Below are 22040 nucleotides of genomic sequence, written 5' to 3' on the forward strand. Positions count from 1 at the left end.
CCACTTGTGAACCGTGTATCCAGCGGTTGCGAGCTCCGCGTCCATATATCACTAGTTACTCATCACGTTTTTAATAAAAACCTGTGGCAGCTGCTAGCTCGCTGTTTGCTTTCATTGTAAAATGAAAATCCGACGCGACTTACTTTGTCTTTTTCAAACGTCAGTTGTTACAATGTAGGTGCAACGCTTTTGCGTGCTATGTAATGTATCTTTTTATTCCAATTTGATGAGGGTTTTCGATGAAAACTATGATTGTTTTACTACAACATTATTTACAGCAATGACTCGGAATTACTTCTACTACATTCCTATTTCATTTTAAGTAGCTTCCTTATGCACAAAAGTTTCTGCTAAGCTCAGTTTTAAAAATACAAAATCGCACAATGCACAAGCAATTCATACAAACAATAGCTTTTTTTGCTACAGACTTCTTTCTGTGAACTTATTTCTATTGGTGATTAAGATTTCTTCATCTGCCGGCAAATTATCGTAATTACAAACCACGGGACCACTTCAAAACTCTCAGGTTGCTGTCCAAATATACGTTGGGGTCCGTTACGGTCCCAGAATGAAAAGAATCCGAGGCCGACCCCATATCTATTCTTTCCTACCCCTACCTTAAGAAATCTGCGTTTAATTTAAAAACAAACTTGAGTTTACGTAGCAAGGTTCATATTTTAATGAAGTACGTACCTACATTGAAAAGTCGAGTGTCTTGCAAAGAAATCGTCAATAAACAAAAGTAGAACTAAATTAATGGTCTACTTCTGAGTTACATATATGTGACAGGGCATACAGCGGGTTTTATTTCATTTAAGATTTCCATCTTTTAGCCTACCTCTATTTTTTAATAACGAACTTGTAGAAGTCTCATACTACGAGATCTACTATAGGAGTTGCAGCGGTGGAAAGGAGAGGTGAGAATAGTACCGTAGTTTCGTAGTAGGTACTACGAGATCACTAAAAAAATATTTTATGAGAAAACTTGCCTTTAATACTTGAGAGGTCATATTAAGGTAACGTTTTCTAGCTATAGTATAGAGTTTAAAATTCAAACGCGACCGGGGTTGCTTTTATAAAACACCTAAACAAATATTAAAACAGAACACCATTTGTTTGACCGTGCGAAGAACAAAACGCAACTCTGATATAGCACTCGTAGCAATAAAGGAATCCGGATATAAAGTCAGAATTGAGGACTTGGATTGTTTTCACCCCTGCCCAGCGACAAAGGATAGTCTGATAAAATCATGCGCATGTACAGATGACGTCACAACAAGCTGTGATATCTTATGCTATTGTAATACGTGCCATTTTGGAATAAAAAGTAGAGTCAGATGTGCGGTCGACTGTGCACGGTGGGATTATTTTTCAGACCACTTAACTATTAATTTGGAGTAATAAACGGTTGAGAAATTATGATTACATACTCGTTCCTGCCCAATGCTTCGCTAATGTGGTATTTAGTCCGTTTAGAAAAAACTTTATCGTTCCATGTAAAATAACATAACATAACATTTCCTATTTTATTCCTAATTGTTTTAGCGAAAAATGTAGATTTGTTTTTTCAAAGTACTATTAATCTCATTGAAATTGGGTTGTAAATCTATACTTATTATTTGAATATAAAAAAAAAAACAAAGAAAAAAATTTTTCGAGAGCGATTCCAAACTACACATTTTTTGTTGGATATTAAAAATCATCGTTGGCATCCCTGAACTTTGCGACAAAAAAGTCGCGATCTGTATCAAAATATGACACATAGGGGGTCACGCCACGCCATTACCCTTTCGTTTCGCACTTTTTTCTGCGTTTTTCGTTAAAAAATGTGTATTTTTTTTACAAACGCTTTTGTCAGGAATTTCGCACGGTTCGTTAGGGTTGTCAAAGATTTGAATGAACCGCTAATTTTGGTTTCAAAACCCTTTCACGGTGACAATGATGCTGCGATCTTCTTGTCTCATCGGGCCTTGCCTACCTGTCTTTATAGAGATGTCAAGGGTTGAATCTTTCCCTTGACCTTTTGACATAGGGTTATTTTTTACAGATTCCGCGAAAGTTTTAATCAAGATCAATTGTTACTGACTTTTGTTATAAAATTTTGAAATCTATCTTATCTTATAGGGCAAAGACAGTTTAATTTTAGTCCAATTTTTGTCAGTTACAGACTGCCTTCATTTTTAAAGTTATTGAGCGATTTTATTCCATCAAACAACCTTGATTTTGTTCAAACATCCAAACTTTAGGGGAGCAAACCAAACAAAAATCTGTTGCGACTCAATCTCGTTAAGATAACCTCTTATGTATAGGATATATTTAGAATTCAGATTCATACAAAGACTTTGCGAATAGCGCAGACATTACAAGAATGACTTGTATGGTCACCTGCAGAGAGCCTTAGGTGTTCACGATCTTTTATTTCTACTGTTCATAGCAACAGCTAAACCCGAAAATAAACCTTAACACAGCAGTATTAAAGCTGGAAATAAAACCGACTCTGGACACAAAGCATTAGCCACAGGGCGTATCTATATTGTCAAAGGTAGTGATGTGAATAATAATCCATCGAATCCTTTTAGCGATTGTCATTTGAATGACAATAAAAGTCATGTTATGAGGGGCTCGACAATGCCCGAGAAATAATAATCGTTCACAGGTCGACAAGCACTAATGGGCAACATCTTAAGTATGTGCCTATTCGATTCTCAAAACAAGTTATTCGATAACGATTTACAGTCCTAGTGACTGAACTGGTTGGTAAATGCAAAAAAAAGTACATAAAACACAAACATCTTGGCCAGATGGTTACCCCAGTTCTAGACAATGCGTTGCAGATTTCAATATAAAATACCTACTACATTTTTTGCTAAAGCAATTATTGTGCTATTAAGGTGATCATAGTTTGGTGAAAATAAACATTATGCATTACTAACGAAGTCAGAACTCGATTAAACGTGTAGAAGCGAAAATTTTTTGTTTTGAATTGAAAGGAAGTTATCACTTTACCGAATTCAGTGGACTTATCAGTTCACTAAAATCTAAGGTTCTAAACACTCAATCGATCTTATCTTTTACATCTTGCAGGCGAATCGATGTAGTCCGGTCACATATAAGTACACAAGTACATTACTAACCAAAGAAGACGAATAATCTAGTTACGAGGTAAAGTTTATCTTAACTTGATTTTTATCGGTTTTAGTACAAAACTATATCATCACAATAGTTACGTAGAACCTTACACACACATACCTACACACATACGCGAAGGTACAACCTACCTACATAGTGAGGGAGGCAGCGTCGCCACACGCTACGTAGACACAGATCGATCTGCGGCTACAAGTGACAAAGTTTTTCAAGATGGCGCCGGGGGTGGGGGATGCTCATATTTTTTACTGTCGGGGTGAGCAGCCAAGCCGATCGGTACAGCGCTCTCCACTCTGTCGGCCTCTTAAAAGCCTCTTCCCTCAGGAATATGCGGTTTTTACATGTCTATCTATATGCGTTAATGGCCAATGGTAGTGCATTCGCTTTGTGATGTGCATGGGTGGGTGGATGATACGGTGCTGTGAAGAGTTTTCTAGTCTTATAGGAAGTAGGTACCGTTGAGTAGATCGATGTTGATAGAGACTGGTTCGAAAGTATCTTAACTCAGGAATATACTATGTACTCGTGTTATCTGTGTGTAAATACTAAATAATTTTATCTCCTTGTGACATAACCACCATCCATCTATTTCTTTAGTTCAATTTATAGAGATCACTAGGCTTTAGCTTTTGTAATTAGATACTCTCTATCTCTACCATGATAGGTATTTAGTAAGATCTTAATCTTAACATTATGTAACCTAAAGAGATTACCTATAAGATTTGCTTAGTTTGGGACTAGAAGCGTAGTGTAAAACTGTCCAGGGATATTTATTTATTTATTATCATTATTTATTTATAGATAATCTTGAAACGAAAAGATTTCACTGTAAACATCTAATCATAACATGGTTACAATATGATACAATTTCGACGTAAAACTAACTTACCGCAACTCACCCCTCGGTCGGCTAATAAAAAATGAATTGCCTAATAACATTTGAGTTACATAGTAGATAAATGGTGTCTGTAGACAATAGGCCAGCGAGGCGGAGTGGGCAAACATCCTCAAGGCATATTCATGGATACGCGCCAGAAGAATAATGTGGTCTCTGACATTTTAGTTGCTTGAATTATGCCTAGGTGTTGAGTTTTACAAACAGAGGTTATTTGAATTAGGCCTAGGTTTCAATTAGTTTTACAAACAGAGGTTCAGAGCTGTTTGTGTCATGGCAACAGATTGTTTACTTTTTCAGATTCAAAACCAAGTATTATTTATTTATTTCAAACCTATGATTGGTTGAATTCTTTTATTTTCACCAGTAATATTAAAAAACCCCTGTCTTTGAAAGCCTTGAAAAATCATGTTCAAACTTACTTTATCATCATGAGTTGAATTAACATCAGTTATCATTTGGCGTAGGTATTTGTCAAATCAAATTTACGTAGACAATAATCGGCTCCACAATAGATAACAACTGATAAGAACTCGTACCCAATTTTGTTTAATCCTAATACATGTGACTATACTTGTCTAATCACTCATATACTTTATAATAATTATGTAAATAAAAGTCATATCATCACGGATATAAGTTAATCTTATTGGCATTCATTTTTACACAATTTAATTGTGGAATACAAATAGGTACGTTAGTTAATCACTGGCGTCACATTTCCTATAACTTATCAATTTAACACCAGGTAAACATCCTTATTATCACCGTTATTAGTAATACCTAATGTATCACTGTGACATACATAGGTATCTATTTCGGTACCATTACCTCCTTTAATTGTGTTTCCTTTAATTTTTATTTGATTTAATGTTTGTTTTGTTTTTAAAATAAAGTTTTCATACACTTACACATAGAAGCGACATCATAGTACATACTTCATATTCATTGAGAAATTATTTTTGTTGGGCTTTTCCATTTTTAGATAGATTATTTATCTAATCTCATGAGAGATTATACAGATACACTAACCTAAGAAAATAAGTATTGATTTAGGACACCTTACAAAACTAGAGGTAATCCAAAGACATTAAAAAAAATTTTTTTTCCAATATTTAAAAAAAAATCTTGATAATAAATGCAACACTCCAAAAGTCACTTACGTCCTTATCCTGTTAATATCCGGATACAAGCAGAGTACACAAATCCGGGAGTAGGTTGAAATTAATTTCATATAGCCTTAGGCAGGGCGGGGGCGAATCGGGGAGGGCGAAATCGGACGAAGCGGATCTATCCGGTATAACCGGAGACACGTGCGTTGCGGTCCGGATAATCACGCCGCAAACGCTCCGGGCGGTTTGATTTGTGTCCGTTTGAACGGGTTAATTATCGAGCACGCTCTACATACAGGTTTTAATTAGATGTTCTGTGTGCAATCAACATTGTAGCTTCGTTCCAGCGCAAAATGTATACATTGATCTTGTTAAAATATGATTATTTTTATCTTTAGACTGATAATGCTGTGGGTAGGATTTAAACTAGCTTTTTGTTATTGTGTTAATTTTAATTTAATGTTTTGCTGTGTAATTCAATACAGATTATGCAAATGATAACATTTCTTACTGGAAACGACTAAGAAGAAAGATACTTAAATTCAGACGGTTGATAGCTTGAAAAGTTATCTTTCAGGCATTAAGATTACAAACCACTTTCAGAGATGCCTGATCCTAATATTATGTAATTATTTTAAATAACAGTCTTAATATTATTATAAAGGACTATATTTTCAGTTTTACCATACAGAACACAATGATTCCTGAAATAGTAGAAAACAAAGTATATTAAAGATGATTTTACTATACGAAAACGATTTCTTTCAATCGAAACACCAACAAAACGTTCAATTTGAATTACATAACGATTTAAAATGGTTCTCGCGGCATTAGGACCTGCCCTGTCCTGCCCTATTGGGTCCGGAACAAAAGGGGTTTAAAACAAAAAGAACAAAGGCCCAAACAATGGACACAGTTTAATGTGAGAGTTTTGCGCCCATTATACTTTAATATAGGAAGAATCATAGCAAACGAAGCGGATTTTTTGAACATTTCTGTCTGGGATTTCTATATTTGAGAGCTGTTGATTGAAGTGCTTTTATTCACTGACTGAGTTAGTGTTGTGAATTTTCTCATGCATCTGTGAAATATGGACAATAAATACCATAGTCAATCACTGAATGTTAAGTAACTAGTTTCGTTTTATTGAGACAAGTTTTTGTTTAACAAAAAAATAATAATTCATTTAGGGAAAACGATGTTTAAAGTACAAATTACGTCGAAATTGATGAGTCTATCGAATTATTATAGAATCTTATTATAGAGACACAAATAAATGCGAGGTAACCAGGACATTGTGGTTTCAAACATGGTTTTGTCATTTTATTTGGAAAAAAAAAATGTTTTAAACGTGATAAATTTCATTTGTAGTCGTTTCTGAAATTTTCCACTTTGTGACGTCAAGTCAAGAAAATCACACACTAATCACATTGTATCTAAAACGTACATTTTCCGTACTAATTGCATTTGACAGAGTAATGAAGCGATTTCCTATTTCTTCGCAATATTGGCTAGATAAGGCAACAATACGTCGTATCTAATAAAGCACGAGCGAGGAGAAACGCGGAACATCGCGATTTCATGGAATACATCGAAGTGTATGGATGCCATAAGTTCAGGGTTGTCGACTACCCGGATTTTCTTTTTCTTTCTTTCATTTTCTGAGATTGGATTTTTCGTAATACCTACATTTTGGCCAGAATTGAAATGATGAATTTTAATTTCTGTGACGACGACGAATTGGCAACTGTTTGCAATTTCACCATGTATACCTAAGATCAGGAAGAGCGATGGACGATGTCATGTGTCCCGAAAGACACAATAAAAACGAGATAAAAACTATCCGCTGAACAAAACGTCATACTTTTAACTTCAGATCAGAAATAGGCATCCAATCAGTAGCTCCACGGTCCACCGACACGTCGTTATTCCTGGTTTCATCGCCGGGACCGCGGCCATTTGCGGCAATATCCTTCTCAGTTTACTCCACGCTGATATGCAAAGGGAATAGCGATGTAATTGCCTATTGTTCTAAGTTATTTGTGGAATTCCATAGAGGTAAGTATGCGAATAACTTTTTTTGTCCTAAGGGGTGCTGGAAATAATCTTCGTGCGAGGAGAAATACAAATTGCGATTGTTGTGTTCAGTATGACCTATTGCATAGTTAAGATGTTTAATATAAATAAAAATAACTTGAGACATTTCACACTGCGACATCTAGTCCCAAAATAAGAGATAATAATAATAATAAATATCCTTGGACATTTAAAAGCTTGTACTATATTGACAACGCATATAAATAAGAAATGTTATCAATTTTTTTTTTCCTATGGATAGGTCCTAGAAACAGATAGTATATTTAGTTGCTTGCTAAATCTTTATCAGATTCTTATTGGCTCTGTGCACGATTACAGCGCCAACTAGCGTCCACAACTTTGTGGGCTCTAAAAAATATCGAAATGAAAAAATAACATAACTATATTTTCGACTAATAAATTGTTGTAATACCACGATTTGGGTGGAAAAAAGGTTTTGAAATCATTTTGGTCATTCAAATCAAATGAGGTAAGTCCAAAAAGTGTGTTTAATTTTGATTGTGTCAGGGTTTGTTTACTTTATTTATAGTTGTAGTTTTACAGTAAAACATAAAGAAAAAGCTACTTTAACGGTTTCATTATATAACAGTAAATATATTCAAATGTTCCTGTATCGCTAGTAATAAATTAAATGTCGTTTTCAGATCGAAATGAGTATTGTTTTGAAGACCTGGTTTGTGAGTGTTACAATATCAAATTCCAACCACAAACCGTATTTAAAGGAAAGTTGTTGGTATTGGCTGAACAAGTCCGAGATGTAGAAGAATTAAGAACAAAACAAGGGCAGAGGTCAATAATTCACGCTCTCATCATAAGGCAAACATCTGTGCACAACAACTACTGTGACTCATTTTTGTACTACCACGTTGTATAGTCTAGTTATTTCCAAATTGTAAACGGCTATTAAACCAGACCTATCGAAATACAGTCCACTCTTTTATTTAAGTTCCCAGTAGGACCCTTTTCATGCGAATTATTAATAATATTAAAATGTATTATGTAGAATCGCTTTGCCATTGACAGATACATCTGATGGCAGAGCTTACATTTTTTCTACTTTTGACCACCATGAGCGCTGCGATAGATTATGTTACCCCCACCTAGTACTTCGCACCCAGCGAATAAGATTAGCATCGGTGGCATCGGTCTCATGAAAATAAAAAGAAAATGCTTTTGTCATTTGTTTTATAACGAACATGACACAACACTTTAGTTAACCGGTTCTCAAGGGTGTGACATAAAACCGCCGAAGGTTAAGAACAGATAAGATAAACTGACAATGATTACACGAAATATCCGCGTCTTAGCAAGTGCAAGTTAGTATAGTGCATAACGATGTATGAGGCAGAAGAGTAAAATAATGACAATGGGCAAAAATATACCAGGCCAAAGTGGCAATAGATTGGGCCATGTCTGTCGCAGAACCGATAAAATGCTCTTCTTAAAGACATTTTCTCAAAGAGGACCCTTTTTGTCTTTACATTAGAAACAGATTTCCATGGGATGAAATGATAGTTAAAACTTTATGTGAATTCTAAATAAACTAGTAGAAAGGTCAAACAAGAATTTCTGCAATGATTTTTTCTGTGATTCGAAATGAAAATGTATCGATATTTAGTATCTAATCATGCGGAGTTAACCATTTGCGGGAATAACCATTTACAAATTGCATCCAAATGAGCATATAACTTGGGATTGACTGAAGTTATATAACCTAACGACAATTTTCCACATTCCTGCGTTCATCTGGGGTCGTCAAAACTCCCCTCGGATTGATAAAATAGCTTCGCCTCACAAATAAAGGCCAAAACGATAGAAAACCCGACAAAAGGCTGGAGGCACTCCACGCCTCTCAGCCTAAACGCTTTAACTATGTCCCTACCCCATACTCCAGGATTGCTCACTCCACTTGTCTCCGAAAACCCGTGACAGCTTCAAACAACTTTACCCCTAATGCCGATGTGATAAGGCCGGAAATTCTACGAGGGTTGCGTGATAATGATGGCACTTGAACCGATGGTTTTGGTATTGCCCGTAATTGGTGGTGGTCCTCTTGCAAAACTGTTGCACGCGCCACCCCTATATACAAATTTGAAGAGGAATACCTAAATGTTTGTATCTAAGGGACATTTCAGTAGACGGTACAAGTAGGCATATAAATATGTATATTTCTCGAAAAGCCTGATAAATAAACCGCTATTAAGCAGTTGGTAGAGTTTTATCTGAAACGCTGATCATAGAGACAGCACAGAGAAAAATAAAAACAAGACTCTACTTTTTCTCATACTGTATAATACTAATATTTATACTCGTAATAGATATCAAAATAAATTTTTACCTTCTATTAGTTATTTAATAGACCTAAGTTGGTACAGCCTACACGAATTCAAGAAGAATGCAAAAGAGAAACTTAGTCGAAATTTAAGATTTTACAGTAATAAACATTCAATTTGTCTGTATTCTGGAGACTAAACACTATTAATTAGCCACTAAAACTAATGTAAACGTAAACCGAGCAAAATGAAACGACTGAAGAGGTGCTTATTAACTGCATAAAATTTACAAATTAAGGCTAAGTTGCACCATCTTATTTTGACTTTAAAAAACGTCAATCTGTCAAAATCGTAATTGACCGTAACTATGTAGATAACCGGTGTTTTTTGTATGGAGTTTGACAGATTTCTAACTTTTGTCAAAGTTAAAGTAAGATGGTGCAACCCAGCCTTATTGTTTTCCAATTGCGACATTGTCGTAACAGTTTAATAAAATCATAATTTTCGTATTCGTATTTCTTATAATTATTTCGTATAAATTAATTATCAAAGTATATTATCACGTCAAGAAAATATCATCATGTCACGTATTTCATTAATGATGTGATAGGTATGTACAAAAATGATTAGATAACAAGAACAAGTACTTAATAGTGATTAAATCAAGATTTTCACAAACTGAAGAATACAAATTGATTTTTCAATACGACCATTTTACTAACAAACATAAGGAAAGAACAAGTATGGATGTATGTATACTCAAGAAAAAAATCAAATTCCAAGTATAAAAGTTCAACAAATCTAACTTGATCTTGAGCTTTTAAACTTTTAATCTTTCATGCACATTGACAGTGGGCCCAGTTTCCGAAAGAAAAAATATTTAAAAATTAAATGCAGCGCGACTTGGCCCGTGGACCAAGCTAAAAGTGGGCCAAGTCGCTGGAAGACTACTATCCCTAAAATTAACACAGAAAGAAACTTTTGATTGATTGAATTTAATATTCAAACCAATCATAGGCACAGAATCGAGCTTTGAGCTTACAGTTTAAAGCAAAATCCGCTTGATAAAACATCGAGTCCTATATTTGTCTAAAGGAGGTTACAATCAAGACATAGCATTTTAATTAGGCGCCGTGTCGAATGGTGCAAATGGCATAAAACCCTCATAAACCGGAGAGGCGCTGATTGCCCGCGTTTATCGCGCGCGTGCTCCGAGCCGCATTCCTGGGTTACCGGGAAGAGTGCACGATCGTTTCAGTCCGGTTGGAGTGGGTATGCTCCTTTATTTTTAGAATCGCAAACTTAATTTGAAACTTATAGTCAAGTTTTTAAAGATCAAAGTAATTTGTCCACTTATTATCCTAGATTAATGAGTATTTGTAATCGAGATCGACTTATCCCTGAAAATATTGTCTGCTCGTCTAGATTTCATCAAAGCTAAGGTATAACCTACTTCAGAAGTAACGTTTATTATAAGCCATAGTCATTCATAAACGCGTAAAACGAGTATCTATTTCTAACGAATTCTTCATAACTCAAGCTGCTCTGATACGAGTAAAACATGAAATACAAAACTATAAATTATTATGAATTGAGCCAATTGATCCACGTATTTGCCAAACTTGGTCATGAGAACGGCGAATAACGAACAATAGCCGTTAATCAAATCTAAGCCTTCTTTATCTAACTGATAAAGTTTTTTATCAATTCCAACACATTGATATTAATAATTCTGTAGGTATAATAACCACAGTTGTGGTTGAAACGCAGTAGGCTCTCATCGCAAAATGACTAAGGCCCGTTTTCACCATCAATCCCTAATTTTTAAGTGACCCTATGAAAACAAAATTCCTGTTATGTGTTACCATAGGGGTCACTTAAAAATTAGGGATTGATGGTGAAAACTGGCATAAAACTCTGGTTAAAAGTTAAATCACCTTAATAAAGATAATAATAGTCAAGTGTGTAATGATCAGGAACACGATTGTCTTTTCTATCCTTTGGACAGATTTCTTAGGCTGGGTTGCACCATCTTACTTTAACAAACGTCAAAAATCTGTCAAACTCCATACAAAAAGCAATAGTCAGCGTTATAGTTACGGTTAAAGGTAGCCTTTCGAACTAAGCGTCACAGACGCAGCGTCTTTAGCTTTGGTCTTGTGCCACCAACGCCGCGTCACTAGCTCGCTTCGAAAGGCTACCTTTAAGACCAAAGCTAAAGACGCTGCGTCTGTGACGCTTAGTTCGAAAAGCTACCTTAAAGTTGTTGGTGCAACTCAGCCTTAATAATGTACTGTGTACCTACACTACATTAGGTCTTTTATAGATTTCGGGAGCATCTACAGCTCTGTCTACTTTCATTGTGTCAATACGGTATCATGCAAATTAGAGAAACATTGTTTGGTAGTTGAATAATACCTAATATTAATGTTAAAAGAAGATAATACTATTTCGTAAGTTTAGGCAATTTCCATAAAATTAGTAGAGAATTAGTAGATTAGAAAAATAGTAGATTTAGGCAGTTTTATGAAGTAATAAAATGCCACAAAATAAATTAGTTTATTTCATATTTTTACTTTGCATAATAATATGTTAAAAAACTTGATCCCTTGGTAGCTTTATCAGAATCAGAATCAGAATCATCATTTATTTATCGATTTATTTTAGTAACTTTATCGATTGATAAATTGTGTCATTTAAAATTTTTTTTTAAAAATTAATTAAGCTGGATTCTTTGTAAGCTTTTTTGAATAATGAAGTGGGTTTATTTAAGATGTTTTATTAACAACTGCGCCCAAGCAACCTCCCCTCTATTAGCCCCTCCACTTCACTATAATACAAATACGTTCATCTCTTTAACTTAGCCTAATTCATTAAAAGTACCTAGTACCTAATTGGAGTTCATTTTGCTTGTGTTAGGAAGCACCACCGAATACAGCAAACAATAATTCGCATTTGCTTTGTTTTTAATATTGTCTTTGTAATTGTACAGACGACAGCACAACAGAATTTAATTCACAATAGATATATTAGAGAGCATACACATCACAGGTGTAAAAAAGATAATACTGAGATTCCAGCCCATATTTATAAATACCATGTAGATAACAGAAAACTTGTTTTCTTGAGCACGTTGACAACTTATTTTATATTAGGTATCATATTCGAATGGGATCAGAAAAACCAATGCACGTACAGTCTCAAGATTAAATTAACTATTTCAGTTAACGCTTAAGCACAAGACAAATTCGTCATTTTAATTTTAAGTGTGTGAACACGAATCCCTCTTTTTATTCACTTATACTAGATCACTCATATTACCTAAACAGATACAAACATAAGTTTTAATAACTCACCTAGCTAACACTGAAGTCACTCACTTTCAGGAAATCCATAAAAACTTTCACAAAAACGTACACAACAAAATATATGTGTATATGCCGATGAGCACTACTCATCACTTGCCCAAACCCGCGCATGACTCCGGCAATAGATAAAATGCTATCATGTCTGATAATATAATCGTTTTAGCCGTCAAATTCGTAATCGATGATTGTATTAAAAACAAGATACGATAGTGTAAAGACGCGACTAATTTTCACGTAGTCCAAATACTCACATCTTTCCTTGAGAAGTAATTAAAAAGTCAAATCACCTGTCAACATACAAAGTTGTGAGTACATCATCATTGTTAGTAGATACTTCAAATGACCCACTGATAAATTAGTTCATAATTTAATTGTAATACTTTTTTTATGGAAATTTGTATTTTTCACAACAAAATATTCATTATGGTTTGCCCAGCTTTATGTATATATTTAACTGTGGAAACTTAATTGGTTTATGTGTTTTCTTACTGCGCCTAAGCTAAATTATATTGTAACTGTGAGTTTCCCAAAAAAAAAAAAAAATCTTACTATAGCATACCAACGCCGTGGTCTCTAGCGTTTAGAGTTCGCGTTTTCTATTTTGATTATCTCTAGTCCCCTCAGGTTCTAAGATAGAATCCCAGGTAATTTAGTCGGTAGCACTGCACAATAGCACAATCCAACGTAATGCTGTTTCGACGAATTCTACAATGCTGATAGTAAAATGTATAGTTACCCGAGCCTTCATCGTTACTGGCACACGCTGGGACGCCTTCTTCTTCATTCCCTGAAATAATAAGGAAAGGTTTAGTAAAATCACCAGAAATTCTTTATGTAACTTGTATTACTTTAACAAACATAAATGTTAATCTTAAACTGTCACATATATTTCTTTATCAAGGGAGGCTCTACAGCGTTATTATTATAAATACATTTAAAGAGGAGCCACCTGTAAAAAATGTTATATCTACTTCATTTTTACATTCAGTAAATGAGGTGCATGAAACATGCACTGACGCATGCACTGGTGCATACATTCATCGATATAATTTGATTAAATTGCGCACGAGTAGATAAAAAAACGTGTGTCAACTTATTTATTTTGAATTTGTACTCAAATATGCATTTTATAGTGGCCCGAATAATATAAGAATATCACTTCTGACTTGACAACAAACAAAATGACCTCGCCAGAGTTCCGTTATTCAATAATGGAGCCAAAAATACTTAATAACCGCGTAGAAACAAACCAACAATACGCTATTGCGTTACATCTATTGCACTTATAAATCATATCTGAATTGATCAACCCTCCACTGCTAACCGTCTTGAGACGGCCAACGGTACAACACCTTTCCACCCACTTAGGGTCAAATAATACCCGGCCACGCGACATGACACAAAGCGTGCACTTCAAGCCATCATTACCGGCAGAAACAAGACTACAGCTGCCTTCCTACTTCCTCTCCATACAAAACTGTGTAATACAAGATGCAGTATTGTATGGTTTATTTTAGGGCTCATTCATTATTTGGCGCGTGTTATCTTTGAATGTTTGTGCGTCTGCGCGTGCCGCGAACTAGTTCTATTGTGGCCGCGTCCGCTACAAAGGCCCTTCTTTATTAGGCTGTGTTTTATTTCTATGGTAATGAATCTGTCATGGACTATTAGATTCAGAACGCTTTGATACTTGAATGTTATCAAAAACTGGCTTAAATCCGGAAATTAAAACATTCCATGTCCATAAAATTGAATTGTTACACAATCCATATTATGATATCATGTTCTTATCCGTATTTATTGATAAGCTATCTCTATCGTTGTTTTAAATCAGCTTTATCTTTCTTCGTCGTTATTGATTATTCGTATATTGTTAATTAAATCTATTTATTGATACTTCAATACGTGTAAATACAATAGAAAATCGATCGTCTGAGGGTAGCGTGATAATGAGGTTGATATAAACATGATACCAATATAAGTACGGCTGATTTTGCCACCTTGTACCGGCAAATGTTTTACAAGACGTCGACGTTTGCATCGAATCTCAAATTCAATCATCTTTTATCATAAAAAAACTCTTTACAAAACCAAAGACTATCAAAAGCTGAGGTCAATAAGCGTTCATCAGGCGGCCTGTACCAATATGCCTCAATAATTCAACGATAATTTGTTTTTGCGACAGATTCGGTGGTGATATGATATTGTCGCGGCGTTCGTGGTAGGGGTGGACTGGTTTGAAGACGGAGCCATCTGTCGGAGGGCGGCGTCTTCCGCTGCATTGTGCGCGCACCGGGCGCTGCGCACGCGCCGTGCAAGACGCAGCAGGCTCATCCGCCTTTGGATAAGGTCATAGAACTGCGAAAAAGGACAAGCTGCGTCTTGGCGTTTAAACGGTCCAATATAGCAGTTCTTATTGGAAAGATTTGCGCCATTCCGCCAGAAGATAAAAATCGAGTGACATGACACGTGATTAAAGACGATCGGAGCCGAACGGTTTAACATCAACTGGCTATCAAACCAGTAATAATCCAAAGGTACTTTTTATCTAGTTGTGTTCCATACCTGGAAATCGCATATCTACAACGTGACGGGCTTAAGACTTTTATAGATAAAAATATACCTAATCAGAAACTTTTTTGAGCGAGCTTTTTGAAACAAGCTTTTTTGCACTGAAACTCGAGCTTTCATGCTAACTAGGATATTTAATTAAACTTTTATTATTCTAAAATCAATTCATAAGCTGTGTATCACAATAAAACCACATATGAACACCTATTCATTTTACTAAAGCAACGACATCCCATATTAGGTGCGCATTCGTAATAAAATTAACCCTCAAACGCTCCCCCTGTTTGCGCGGAAGCTTAGCCGCAGTAACGGTGTTTACCAGACCAATTTATGTGTGTCGTTACCGGCCTGTCACAAATCTACTTATCTACCAGAACCACGCCTTTAATACGAGCTTAGTCTGTGGACATCTGTGAGGTAATATTTGATTGTCAACCAGAAATGTCCACGATAAATCAAACATTTTGATATTAATTTAATCATCGACGATGTGTCGATGTCACTGACATGTGACAGGAAAAGTCTAATGACGTCTCACAGGAAATGTCTAAAAAAACCTTTGCCATTCGCAATGTTAATGTTATTAGTGTGTCCCATTTGTTGCTAACACTACCACCACCAGCTTTCTACTCCGTTAAGCGTTAAGACTATGACTATCGGGGTCGATGAAACACATTTGCCATCCGCCCCGTTGCACGGTGGGCTGTTATTAGAGCTTCATAGACTTAGCGTCGCTCAAAAATCAAGTGCCGAATTTTGAAAAAATAAATATGCCAATGTGTTCCTTTACCAAAAAGGAATATTTTATGTTATGTAACGTTTCTTGATAAAGTTATTATTTAATAAGTTATTGACAATTTCCTTTTTTTTTGTATGGAGCTCAACATTTATTTTTATTTTATTCGTTATTCTTAAGTTTTCTTAAGAAATTGACTTTTGTATTATGTAATGCAACATATAAGCTACGTTATCACCAAGTGTCGCATTTCGGAAATCTTCGGAACATTGTCATTTTGGACTTTAAAATAAAAAAAATGAAAAAAATTAAATAACTGCCAAATTTTGTAAATATAACTACGCCAATGTGTTCCTTTGCCAAAAAGAAATATTTTATGTTATGTAACTTTTTTTGATAAAGTTATTATTTAATAAGTTATTGACAATAATTACTCTTTTTTTGTATGGAGCTCAACATTTATTTTTATTTTATTCGTTATTCTTAAGCTTTCTTAAGAAATTGCTTTTTGTATTATGTAATGCATCATATAAGCTATGTTATCACCAAGGGATGAATCCCGGAAACCCTCGGAAAATTGTCATTTTCGACTTTAAAAGAAAAAAAAAGAAAAAGAAAACTGCAATGTTATGTACTTTCTTCCGTACTATTCTAACGAGGTGAAGAACTAAGCACGTTTTTTATAGTGGTGTTCCCAGGAGGCCTAATCCACATGGTTACTAAGGTTACTATAATACATATAATATTTGTTTTATGGAAATTAAGCCAGTTTGAAGTTAAATTTATTGGTTAGACTCAAGAGCCACTTTCTGAAGCTACAAAAGTAAAGCTTTCTTTCTCAGTATCAGCCTAGACGTGAAATTGATCATTTATAGTGGACTTTTTGGTGGTGTTGAAAACTTTTCTTGATGGCAATTACGTCTAAATTATTCATTTCTGTTGATATGGCTTTACAAATATCACATCGCTGCTTGTGCAGAGCTGCCATTTATCAACGATATTATTTTTCTATCTATCAAGTCAGAATCAGTTATTACGAGATTGTTTTGCTTCCAGAATTTTATTACGATCTATTAAATTTTCAATTTCCGCGTCCATTGAGTTTTTTTCATTGTTAACATTAAAATAGGTCGACAATAATTAAATGCAGCTTATTTTGAATAAAAAAAAATGGGTCTCCTTCATAAATTTGAAAAAGAAATGAGTCGATAGTAAAAAGTGGAGCTAGAAACCTTATTTTCCCTTATCCATTTTATCTGGAGACATCAAACCGAACGTTCATTTGGGCACTTACAAGTTGCCCTAAAACGCTAGAATCATCATTTTCGCAAATTTTGTTTCGCAGACCAAACTATACTACGTACATGGAGCTCTACATTCGTATATGCCTGCAAGCATACAAAATTATTGCTCACGGAAAAGATATTTACTTCCAATCAGAAAGTACTACACCACGCTCGAATTTTGCAGGAGAGCAACTAATGAATATATTTTACACAATTTATTTTTAAAATCTGATTCTCAGATATAGATAATAATATAAACTTCATAGAAAACACAAAGTTTTATCAACAGCAGCAAAAAGTTAATTAATAAATGATCGATTTGATGATGAGGCTGATACTGATACTGAAAGAAAGCTTTACTTTTGTGGAAATTAGCCTATTTCACGGTTCAGAAACTGACTCTGAATAACCAATAAACTTAACTTCACACTGGCTTAATTTCCATAAAACATATTTTAATAATCTTACAAGTGGATTAGGCCTCCTGGGAACACCACTATAAAAAAACGTGCTTAGTTCTTCACCTCGTTAGGGTAGTACGGAAGAAAGTACATAACATTGCAGTAATTTTTTTTTCGTTTTTTTTTTATTTTTATTTTAAAGTCGAAAATGACAATGTTCCGAGGGTTTCCGGGATTCGTCCCTTGGTGATAATATAGCTTATATGATGCATTACATAATACAAAAAGCAATTTCTTAAGAAAGCTTAAGAATAACGAATAAAATAAAAATAAATGTTGAGCTCCATACAAAAAAAAAGTAATTATTGTCAATAACTTATAAAATAATAACTTTATCAAGAAAAGTTACATAACATAAAATATTTCTTTTTGGCAAAGGAACACATTGGCGTAGTTATATTTACAAAATTTGGCAGTTATTTATTTTTTTTATTTTTTTTTATTTTAAAGTCCAAAATGACAATGTTCCGAAGATTTCCGAAATGCGACACTTGGTGATAACATAGCTTATATGTTGCATTACATAATACAAAAGTCAATTTCTTAAGAAAGCTTAAGAATAACGAATAAAATAAAAATAAATGTTGAGCTCCATACAAAAAAAAAGGAAATTGTCAATAACTTATTAAATAATAACTTTATCAAGAAACTTTACATAACATAAAATATTCCTTTTTGGTAAAGGAACACATTGGCATATTTATTTTTTCAAAATTCGGCACTTGATTTTTGAGCGACGCTAAGTCTATGAAACTCTAATATCAGCCCACCGTGCGTTGACGGGACAGAGTCACCAAGGTGGCTGGGATTAACCCCTCACTGGTTGGTGATGAACTTAAAGCCCGTATGTCACTATTATCAAGCTTACGATCAAGAAATGCTAGGTACATTGTATGTTATTTACACGTTGTAAGAAACATAATTGAATAAGGGTGAGCTACTCAAGTTTATGTTATCAAAAAAATTTTCACCGTCACTTATCTCCGCATCTTAAAGAAATGAGGAATGTTATAATGTTAACAGCTACCTATTGTTGTATTTTTTTTTAAGTTTTCTCTCAAATGCTTTTTCATTTACAGTGTCCTGTTTTTAATTTACATTCCAAGAAATCCCAGCACAAAGGGCCAGTGTTCAAAAATTAGTTAACCAATATTAATGAGAGTCTGGTCGACTTATCAACCACATGTAGGCGTAACATGTATTACACAACGCACACGGACATCAATTGATTAGTATATCGAAGGTACTGGCATTGTCCATTGTGCCGCCGCCGTGCCCATTGTTCCAACTTATGTACAAAGCTGGACCAACTTACATACACTGTTATGACTTCGAATATGTACTGATATAGACTCAAAGGAACTCACGTGTAAATAGTCATTCTAGAACGATTGCGTAACTTAGTGTTTACTGGATTATTCATAAACTTCAGCAAAGGTAACTACGTAAGCTAAACTAAGGAATCGGAATGTTCTCATACATAATAAGATCAAAACAATAAGAGTAAATGATATAAGTTCCGAAGTACGGATTCTTCTGCAAAATGGAGTAAAGACACGTCATGCGGAGTGGTTGATAGTGATTGAAAAGAATAAGAGAACCGTACTCAGGTGACTTATTATGGACTATCTAGTATTGGACTGAGATAAGCGGATGATGCCCCTTAATAATAAACAACGGACGGTTACAGATAGATACAGTGTTCACAGATAAGCCAAAAGCTTTGACTAAAGACACAAACTACTAAAACACTCATTTTTTTTTTTCAAAATTATTCTCATTTTCCAACTATAAATATCTAAATTTAAAAGAGCCATATTTTCCAGATTTTCCTTTATGGGAACGCATATAACGAAACCAAATCCACTTTCTCGTTTATAAGATTTACAGTTCGTAAACCGAGTGACAACATTATGAACTCAGTATATCGTGTAATGCTTGTGATAACCCCGTGTCGCTGTCAGTGGTACAGTCAACAGCACATCAAGCTTACACTGAGGTCTCTAATTCAGTGGTAATAGGGTTTATTTTCGAACAAAAATGTAAAGTCTCATGTGCTGTACGGTGCGGTGGCTGCGCGGGGCACAGTCGTCGCCAAATTACATGATTTATTGTCATTTTGGATCAGGCAGCAATTTACTACAGCTCGCTTCACAGGGGCGGATTTTGAATTTGGTTTTATGGATGACAAGTTTGTGATTCATTTCATTTACGTTTCGGGGCTATTTATCATAAAAACTAAAACTAGGAATAACTAAAACTCGTTGAATTAAAGTTACAATAAGACTATTTTAATTTTCTTATAAGAATCCGTGAAATTTTCATTATTCATTCACCTTCTCAAAAAATAACAACTAGTTGTTAGTCCATCAAATTGTATTTTTTTTGTTATATTTATTTATTAATTATTTTTTATTATTAACATTTCATGAACATGATTCACCAAAGTCGTTTAGTTATTTTTGAAACGAGTTACATAACTTTTTTTAAATATAAAATAAAAAAAGTGCACCGCACATCACTGAAACAAATAGGGGGCAATATCCAGCGAAAATATTATAATAAAGTATGAAGCTATATTGTGAATGTGACAGCCGCGTGTCGCGCCGACCCCCGCGCATTTAAGGGTTAACATGGGGTCGTCTGTAAACTCAAAGGATTATTGAGACAATGACTTCCGAACATTCATCACTTCTGTTCACGCCCTATTCTAAAGTATTAATAAAGTTATGACAAAATTAGCTTGTTTAGATTTTGCTGTCATTTGTAGCGGAAGACGCGAATTTGTGGAACAAATGCCGATCAAAGTCACAATCATTTATTTTGTGCAAATAATCTTTTAAATCACCGGCCAAGTGCGTGTCGGACTCACGCACAAAGGGTTCCGTATCATTGATTTTTGAAATTATTTTGTTTTTTTTTTAATTTAAGTTATTTGTATGAAAGATTACGCGGTAATAAGCGGTTTACGATTTACGAGGTATTAAAAAAAAACTACTTACTAGATCTCGTTCAAAACAATTTTCGTTGGTAGTTTTATAGTAATGTAGGTACATCATATGTTTTTATTAGATTTTTCATTTTCTTATTTTAGAAGTTAGAGGGGGGGGGGGACCAACTTTTTTCCACTTTGGAAGCGTCTGTCACGCAAACTATTCGGTTTAGAAAAAAAGTATTTTAGAAACCTCGATATCATTTTTAAAGACCTATCCTAAGAAAATATTTTCTTTTGGCCTTCTTAAAATCTTTTTAATTTAAAGAAGATTATTTTACCTACCTAATACTTAACTATCGTACGACAAAATATGGCATTAGATATGATAAATTAATCGAATGATGAATGACCTAAACGTGTTAATCTCTTTAAAGGACAATGTTCGTTCTCCATACATTGTTCGCCTAAAAACCAACAATTTTGACATATTACTACCCGAAAGCGAAATAATATGATTCTGTGTGTAAGAACAATGATTCCTGATGGACACTTGCCATAAAATTAATGATTAAGAATATTAAATCACAGCGATTTTATAATATGTCCTTTATGGCAACATGGCGTCTAAATCACATTGATTGTATTGTGTGAATGTATGAACACCGAGTCGCGAAAAATGTTTTGTATTGTCGTCACGCCGAGTCGCAGCCAAATAGTATAAAATAATAGAACAAGTTTTAGAAATACAACTCGGCCTTTCACTTTTATAATATGCCCACATATTGCACGTAAATAAACAACATGAATCATAGGTAGTTTCCACCCTTGATATCTGACACATGAAATAAACTCCTATTGTATTGTAGATATCGAAGCCAAATCGTATATAATAATAGAATGGGTTTTGGAAATGACTCGGGGTTCCACTTTTATAAAATACTAGACACATATTGCATAAAAATAACACGAATCATGGGTTTTCTTTTCACTATTTACATCTGACATGAGATAACAAACTCCTATCTCCATGGCTACCGTCGTAGTCTATGCCAAAGACTACAATATTATAAGCAAGAAGTTTCAAACCTTAGCGGCTACAGTAACCCCTGGGCCACATACATCGTGATAACATTTGGTCGACACCGGAACGAAGTCTTTC

General features: G+C 34.6%; 1 protein-coding gene and 1 long non-coding RNA gene across 5 annotated transcripts in view; one reads left to right on the top strand and one right to left on the bottom strand.

Moving 5' to 3' along the window:
• Positions 1-22040, bottom strand: part of LOC135078898 (histone-lysine N-methyltransferase PRDM16-like) — a 130072-nt gene that overhangs the window by 61712 nt on the left and 46320 nt on the right. For 2 of the 4 annotated variants that reach the window (XM_063973472.1, XM_063973473.1), the window contains one exon: positions 13629-13679. In XM_063973472.1, the coding sequence (XP_063829542.1) occupies positions 13629-13679 (51 nt within the window). Of the gene's footprint in view, positions 1-12880; positions 12996-13628; positions 13680-22040 lie in introns of those variants that run through there. The other 2 variants (XM_063973476.1, XM_063973475.1) reach the window with 1 other exon arrangement.
• LOC135078493 (uncharacterized) lies at positions 7634-8178 on the top strand. The gene is made up of 2 exons (XR_010258631.1): positions 7634-7720; positions 7896-8178. It is a non-coding gene; the product is annotated as an uncharacterized LOC135078493 (long non-coding RNA).

Source organism: Ostrinia nubilalis, chromosome 15, assembly GCF_963855985.1.
Source record: "Ostrinia nubilalis chromosome 15, ilOstNubi1.1, whole genome shotgun sequence".
NCBI classification, from domain to species: Eukaryota; Metazoa; Arthropoda; class Insecta; order Lepidoptera; family Crambidae; genus Ostrinia; species Ostrinia nubilalis.